Source organism: Pan paniscus, chromosome 6, assembly GCF_029289425.2.
Source record: "Pan paniscus chromosome 6, NHGRI_mPanPan1-v2.0_pri, whole genome shotgun sequence".
Classification (NCBI taxonomy): Eukaryota; Metazoa; Chordata; class Mammalia; order Primates; family Hominidae; genus Pan; species Pan paniscus.
Window position 1 is genome coordinate 37,849,735 of NC_073255.2, and position 8,599 is coordinate 37,858,333.

Genomic DNA, 8,599 nt, shown 5'->3' on the forward strand with positions numbered 1-8,599 from the left:
GGCCTCCCAAAGTGCTGGGATTACAGGTGTGAGCCACCGCACCCGGCCCTTTTCTCTTTTTTTAACTGCTCCTTGAGGAGCAGGGCTAACTCATAGGCAATGCACCCAGAGTTGGCCTATATTGTCTTAAAGTGGAAGAAGGGAAGAAGTTTTTGTTAACAGTTTATTTACTAGGACCAGGCACAGTTGGTACACACCTGTAATCCCAGCATTTTGGGAGGCCAAGATGGGTGGATCTCTTGAGCCCAGCAATTTGAGAACAGCCTGGGCAATGTGGCAAAACCCCCACCTCTACAAAAAAATACAAAAATTAGTTGGGCGTGGTGGTGCGTGCTTTAGTCCTGGCTACTCTGAAGGCGAGGTGGGAGGATGGCTTGAGCCCAGGAGGTGGAGGTTGCAGTGAGCTGAGATTCAACCACTGCACTCCAGCCTGGGTGACGGAGTGAGACCCTGCCTCAAAAAGAAAATAAAATAAAAAAAGAAGTTTATGTCCTAGAAAGAAACACAGTATACTAAAGTTTTAAAAAAACCACATCAGCTACTTAAGTAATAGTTGACATTAACAACAAAGCAATAAATTGTTGAGATATGTTTAAATTGGAAATGACCATTTTAAACTGGTTGTGGAGGTTCTAGTGATCGTTCCATCTCCCCTATCCCACATCAGCTACTTAAGTAATAGTTGACGTTAACAACAAAGCAAGAAATCGTTGAGAGATATATTTAAATTGGAAATGACCATTTTTAACTGGTTGTGGAGGTTCTAGTGACCATTCCATCTCCCCTATCCTGCTGTCTAAATAATTTCCTCCCTTCCTCGTTGCTTTTTAGGGGCTAAGCTTAAGACTACACATTCATTCTAGTGTTGTGCTTGCATTTTACTTCACTGGATAAATACTCTAGAGAATTTAATAAAGGATATTAGAATAACTGAATAAGATTAAGCAATCTCATTTTTTTTTCCTTTTGGCTCTTTCTTTGAATTCTAGTCTCATCCTCTTTTTGGTAGCTTTATTAGAGAAAAACTGAAAATTTGCTGATAAAAATAGAATACATTCTGATATTGCAGGAGAAATTAGAAAAGAAGTCGGTATGTAACATTTGAAAGAGGTGTCATTTAGTAGGAAAAATCAGATTAACTGGATAGAAGTAATGAATGAAGTAGGTGGAGGCAATTAATCTAAGGCTGTAAATAATAAGATGTAATATAATGAGAATATGGAGAATAAGTAACTATAATTCAGTATGAATGGTACACTTTTATTATTTTTTATTTTATTTTATTTTATTTTGAGATGACATCCTGCTCAGTCACCCAGGCTGGAGTGCAATGGTGCAATCTTGGCTCACTGCAACCTCTGCCTCCTGGTTTCAAGCGATTCTCCTGCCTCAGCCTCCCAAGTAGCTAGGATTACAGGCACCCGCCACCACGTCCAACTACTTTGTTTTTTTATTTTTAGTAGAGACGGGGTTTCACCATGTTGGTCAGGCTGGTCTTGAACTCCTGACCTCAGGTGATCCGCCCGCCTTGGCCTCCCAAAGTGCTGGGATTACAGGCGGGAGCCGCCGCGCCTGGCCCAGAGTAGTACACTCTTTCAGAAAGACAGAGATGTTCCGTATTCCCCTCAAAAGGCATCTGTCCACATCTCCCCTAGAACTTTGCTAGACTGATTATTCTTTCTCCTCCTCTTATCTTTAACCATTTGCTTTTCACTACTCCTCTGCCCACCAACATACTCCTGTGCCTACCATTCGAAAAACAAAACAAAATATCCATCCTCAGCACAACTACTTCCTCTGCCCAAAAGCCATTTTTTAGTTTTCTTCACATCATTGTTTTACCAACGGCGGCTCAACCCACTGCTACCATAGCCTTTCAGACCAACTTCTGATCTTGTCATCAACTTCTGACCTTAGAGAAGATGGACATAGCTAATTCTGCCCCTTCTTTGGAAACATTTCCTGTTATTCCACCTCTGACAGCTTTCAGCGTCTTTACTGAACTTGGCATTGCCAAGTTTTCTGTTTTCTTCTCGCTGTAAAACTATGGATGAGAAATAATATCCAGCTCCACACTTGCCATTGAGAGGCTAGACATTTGGGAAAATATTATTTCTAGCCCCAATTTATCTTTAGAGCACCAGCCTTCCATTTTCAGTTGCTATTGCTAATAATAACAATAAGTAATGTATATATTGGTTACTCTGGGCCAGGCACTTTTCTAAGCACTTTAAATATATTAACTATTTCATGAACATTTCTAGTTGGTCATTCCTTGATCATCTCAAATTTCATATGACTTAAAGTGAACTTGTGATTCCACATTTCCCTTACCTCCTGGCTACTTTCCAAACCTGCCACTTTTTCCTTCTCTTCATCTTGGCTAATAATATAACCAGAATCAGCAGTTACCTGATAACCTTAAAGTTATTTCTCCTTACAATTAATCCCTTTATCTAATGATCACAAATAATAAGCTCTGAAAGAAAGCAATTATGTTCTAGGCCCTGTGTTATCTCATTTAATCTTCACAACCTATGAAGTAGGTACTATCATTATCTCCCAATTAATAGATGAAAAATGGGAGATTCAGAGAGGTTAAGTAATTTGCCCAAGGTCACATGGCTTGATAAATGAGAAAAACTAGATTCAAAACTAGGTTTGTATGACTCTACAGTCTGTGCACAAAGTCCCGTTGATTTTATCTCGGAAATGTTTGTCTCCTGATCCCTTATTTCCATACCTGTTGCTAGTGCCATAGTTTAAGGTCTCTAATCATCTTTCGCAAGCAATACTACCAACCTCCTAAATTTCTTTCTTTCCAGGATCTTCCCTTCCAGTCCACCTTATCTCATCTTCATAAAACATACTGTTGGGTTTTTTGTTTCTCTGTTTTGAGACTCTGGGTGACTCTGTCACCCAAGCTTGAGTGCAATGGTGTGATCACGACTCACTGCAGCCTCGACCACCTTGACTCAAGAGATTTCACCTTCGGCCCCTAAGTAGCTGGGACTACACTACAAGTGTGTGCCACTGCACTGGCTAAAATCTTTATTTTCTGTAGAGAAAGGGTCTCCCTATGCCGCCCAGGCTGGTCTCGAACTCCTGGGCTCAAGGGATCCTCCCGCCTCAGCCTCCAAAAGTGCTGGGATTGCAGGCGTGAGCCACTGTACCCTGCCAAAGCAAACCTTTGATGATCCTTTGTTGCAAAATAAAGAGCAAACTCTTTATAATGGCTTTACAAAATTCCTTTACAATTCAGTTTCTTGATCCCATTCCCTATCTTGCTTTCCTTTTTTTTTTTTTTTTTTTTGAGACAGGGTTCTTCCACCTCACCCTCCCAAAGTGCTGGGATTACAGGTGTGAGCCACCATGCCTAGCCATGACTGGCTTCTTCTGTACATTAATCTTGCTGCCCTATGGGATATTTCAGCTGTAGCATACACAACCCACTAGCAACTTCCTCATGTCTCTCAATTAAAAACTCTTGCAAGACAATGCATCATTTTGACCAAGTCCCAGAAGTTATTGGTTTTCTTAGCCAGTTAGATAGGCCCAACTTGGTTAGGTAGTTAACTCCGTTAGCTGTGACCAATATGAGCTATGTCTGTTGGACATCATGGGTTTGCAGAGATTTTTCTGAGGGAGGAGGGCAGAGGATGGGCAGAGCAGACCTACATTATTACAGAAAGATGGAACTAGGATTCCAACCCAGGTCTTCTGACCCCCAGTCAAATACTTCTTCCACTTGAAGAAGCAACCTATTAAAATTTAAAAAGTTAATATGAAGCTCTTTTCACTTTTTCCATTGAAAAGCTACTAGCAGGCTACACATATATTACAATCTGAATTAATATACTACGCATACATGTAAATATTGACTGATTTCTTTAGTACCAATAAGTTGGTATTCTAGATAGGTCTTCATTATTTGTCACAAAGATAGCAAACTGTTCCTATGATGGTATCATTGAAGGATTTTGTGAGCACGCTGATTTTTAACCTTACTTGGCTTAGATAAGTGGTATACAGACCAATCCACAGTTTAAGCACAGGCAGGGAGATATGGCAACTCGGTTTTTTCCCCTACATAGGCATTATTAACCTTGGGTTGTGGGCAAAAGAAAGCCAAGTTTTCTAAGCAGGAAAGCAACAAAAGCAAAATGAAACTTCTGAGATAAAACCATTTGCTGCTGTGGGCATACAGATGTGGGACAAATGAATTTTAATAAGCCTTTAGAATTATTAAGACCCTTTAAGAATAAATTAATTCAAAATTAGGGAATATTATTGGAATATGAGACAAGTGGGAATTAATTTTTTTTTTTAAGAGACAGGGTCTCGCTATGTTTCCCAGGCTGGAGTGCAGTAGCTATCCACAGGTGTGATTATAACCTTGAACTCCCAGACTCCAGTGATCCTCCTCTCAGCCTCCCAAATAGCTGGGACACTGGCTAATTTTAATTATGCAAATACGTCTGTATTCAACCTGGGGTCAATACAACCAATAGGACAAATCGTGTCTTTCGTCAGTTGGAACATATCGCAGGTGCTGAGAAATTCCAAGTATTACACCCTAAAATGATATTATTTAATGTAGATTTTAAATTTTTTTCTATCATAAATCATCTGACCCTAGATATTCACATGTATAGCACACGGTCAGGCGTATACCCAGGATTATGCATTTCAGGAAATACATAAGCGTGCAAGTTTGTGCAAGAATTGTCTTCCTGAGTGGGTTCTAATTAAAATACAAAACGAAACTAAATATCCTCATTTTTGAAACAATTACTTATAATGTATCTCAAAGGGAATTCTTGAGACACCCTCTTCAATAAAAAATTAAATTCGAAAATGTATACAAGAGCTTTGGGAGTTAAGATGAAAACAAAGATATTTCGTGGGAGTTTTGAGACAAGAAGGAATACATTCAAATACAAAATAAACTATCCTGAATTTCTCCTGGATTGCCATTCTTGCAAAATTTTAGATATTGCACATTTTCATAATCTAACTCATGGCAGCCCCAACATAAAACTAGTCCTCTGCGGGAATTGCAACTAGATTAGCGGCAACGGTTTGACGCGGATCCGGGGGGAGGGCGGGAGCAAGGCAGGGAGAGAAGGAGCGACCTGCCCAGGACATGCAGCTTATCTCTAGAGAAACGGGTTTTGCAGCACAAAGTAGCCTGTGTCCGATTCATCTATTTTCTGCCTTGCTCCTTCAAACGGAAACCTAACAAAGACCACGGGCAGCCAAGGGCCGCAGCCGGGGACCAAACCCTGGTCACCAAGCCCGCGGAGTGGCCGCACGCGGGGCGGCCGGGTCCCCCAAGCTGCGCGTCCCGAGCTAGCGAGATCCCAGCCTGACAGGCGACGCCGGCAGCTCCCAGTCGCGACCGAGCAGCGGCCCAGCACAGGCTGCCGAGGCCAGCAGACGGCCCAGCCGGCCCCTCGCGTGCTCTGGGCGCGCCGAGCCTCCACACTCACCATCTCGATGATCTTGGTCTTCCGCCCCGTCTTCCTCTTCAAGGTGAATATGTACTGAGCCAGCACCACCCCCGCCACCAGGGCGCACACGCTGGCGCTCGCTACCGCGCCCACCCTCGCCACGGCCGCGCGGTCCATGGACTGGGCCCTCATGCGCGTCCAGGCAGGAAAAAAACAGGCAGCTCGCGTAGACAGCGAGTCTCGGAAGCGCGGGATCCCAGAGCATCACGGACAAGCCCGCGACGCCCCGCCCCGCGCAGCTCCGCCCCCACGAAGCCCCACCCACACGCCATCGATGGGAGAGGCGAGGACGCGGCGGGAGGGGCGTGGCCTGTGCCCGGAGCCCAGGCTGGAGGCGGCCTTCAGCGGACTCAGGGTCTCACGAGCTGCTGTCAGGGCAGGGCAGAGTATTGCGGTAATTATCCTTCTCTGCTAATGAGGATTAGGCCGTGGTTCGCTCGAGCCCCGCCCCAGTAGAAATCTAATTCCAACTGCGGCCCGCTAAGAAGTCGGTCTCCGCCTTCGCGCCTCGGCCCCTCTGGACTCCGGCCCCCAGAAGGCGGCGCGGCACGGTGTGACCTGCGCAGTGGCGTCCGTTCTAAGTGCTATAACAACGCGGGGAAGGTGGCTCAGAGTTAGGCGGGAGAGGGGCGGTGTCCCTTCCGCCGCAGCCGCGGGGTTTCTGCTGCATCCCATTCGCCGCCTCCGCCATCCTTTTTTCTGTGTGAGCCGAAGGGCTTGCAGTTGTTCTCTCCTGCCTAGTGTCTTCCAAGGGATAGATGCCATTTCTTCTGCTGGTCTCTGGGGGTGAGGAGGGGCGCAGGGGAGCTTCTTGGGGGAATCGCTCCAACTCTGTGGAGCTGGTGGTGCTGCCTGGTGGGGCTCTCTCTGCCCAGGACGTGGAACAACTTTCACCCGGAGGACTAGAGGAAATAGTTGTAGGGGAGGAAAAATTGTTTCCTTCTAGCCTTTTAGGTTATTTGGCTGGTCTACAAATTAAATTGATGTAAGACAGAGGAACATGAGAAAAACGATTGGTCGACCGAAAGGTGAAATAACAGGCACTAAAACTTAAAGAAATCATGGTTAGTTTTATTACTCGGCCAAGTTTGAGGACTTAAGCCTGGGAACACAGACTCAGTATAGACCGAGAACGTGTCCCAAAGTAAGTTAGCTGGGAGTATAACCTGAAGAAGACTGCGTTTTAATACCCAGAATATTTGAGTATCAATATCTAGATTACTGTGTCATTTTGTCGCCAAAGTAATTTTTTATGAATCCAGTTTTGCACCAAATACCAATATGACTTAAATGTTGTCTGATTGTGAGGCCTAAGATGGTCACAGTCTCATTTATCTTTCTTCCTCAACAAAAACATTTTCCATATATTACATATTATTTTGAATGGGTAGAGACTAAAGCCACGTTTCTATAATTTCAGGATTTTAAACATTTTGTAGACAATAACATTCGTCTTGAAGCTGTGGACAATCTAAAACAGAAATGGAGTTCCAAATTTTGTTTTTGTAATATGGCCCGTCAACTGCTCATGGGAAGAATGTGGGTACTCTGAAATATGATTTCTATTTTAACTAGTTATACTATATCATAGGTCTGATTATCATATATATGAGATGTTAAAGCTGTAGGAGTATAGTCAATTAGACTACAAACCCTGGTAGTAAATTTCCAGGAGGAAAGGGGTCCATATGTTTTTTATAAGTGTAAACCTTGTGTTTCTGAATCTAAGAGGGTTGGCCATGTTTGGAGACTATTTCAGCTTCTCTGTGAATTAACATATTAATTATTCTTGTTGAAAGACATGGAAGATCTTGATATGGTTTGACCCTGTATCCTCACCCACATCTCATTTTGAATTATACTCCCATAATTCATATGTGTTGTGGGAGGGACCTGGTGGGAGATAATTGAATCATTGGGGTGTTTTCTTCCATACTGTTTTCGTGGTAGTGACTTAAGTATTAGGAGATCTGATGGTTTTATCAGGGTTTCCGCTTTTGCGTCTTCCTCATTCTCTCTTTGTCTGCTCCCATCCATGTAAGATGGGACTTGCTCCCTGCCTTCCACTATGATTGTGAGGCTTCCCCAGCCACGTGGAACTGGAAGTCCAATTAAACCTCTTTCTTTTGTAAATTGCCCAGTGTGGGGTATGTCTTTATCAGCAGCCAGAAAACAGACTAATGCAGATCTCTACACGGAGAACTACAAAATACTGATGAAAGAAATCAGGCCAGGTGAGGTGGCTGGTGCCTGTAATCTCAGCACTTTGGAAGCCCAAGGTTGGGGGATTGCTTGAGGCCACAAGTTTGAGACCAGTCTCGGCAACATAGCGAGACCCTGTCTCTACAATCCCTGCAAAACCAAAGAAATTAGCTGGGCATGGTGCTGCATTTCACTCTCGTCCATGTGAAGAGACCACCAAACAGGCTTTGTGTGAGCAACAAGGCTGTTTATTTCACCTGGGTGCAGGCGGGATGAGTCCAAAAGAGAGTCAGTGAAGGGAGATAGGGGTGGGGCCGTTTTGTAATATTTGGGTAGGTAAAGGAAAATGTGTTACAGTCAAAGGGGGGTTGTTCTCTGGCAGGCAGGGGTGGGGGTCGCAAGGTGCTCAGTGGGGGAGCTTTTGAGCCAGGATGAGCCAGGAGAAGGAATTTCACAAGGTAATGTCATCAGTTAAGGCAGGGACCCACCATTTTTCACTTCTTTTGTGGTGGAATGTCATCAGTTAAGGCAGGAACAGGCCATTTTCACTTCTTTTGTGATTCTTCACTTGTTTCAGGCCATCTGGGCATATAACTTGCAGGTCACAGGGTATATGATGGCTTAGCTTGGGCTCAGAGGCCTGACACTGCATGCCTGTAGTCCCAACTACTCAGGAGGCTGAGGTGGGAGGATTGCTGGAGCCTAGCAGTTGGAGGCTGCAGTGAGCTATGATTATGGACTCCAGCCTTGGTGAAAAGGTCAGGAGATCGAGAACATCCTGGCTAACACGATGAAACCCCGTCACTAGTAAAAATACAAAAAATTAGCTGGGCATGGTGGCGGGCGCCTGTAGTCCCAGTTACTCGGGAGGCTGAGGCAGGAGA

General features: G+C 44.4%; 1 protein-coding gene across 3 annotated transcripts in view; it reads right to left on the reverse strand.

Moving 5' to 3' along the window:
• Positions 1-5,715, reverse strand: part of NT5C3A (5'-nucleotidase, cytosolic IIIA) — a 48,583-nt gene extending 42,868 nt beyond the window's left edge. The window contains exon 1 of one of the 3 annotated variants that reach the window (XM_003811965.5): positions 5,493-5,715. In XM_003811965.5, the coding sequence (XP_003812013.2) occupies positions 5,493-5,645 (153 nt within the window). In that variant the 5' untranslated portion in view covers positions 5,646-5,715. The remainder of the gene's footprint in view (positions 1-5,492) is intronic. The other 2 variants (XM_003811966.6, XM_008964338.5) reach the window with 2 other exon arrangements.
• Positions 5,716-8,599: the final 2,884 nt, after the last annotated feature.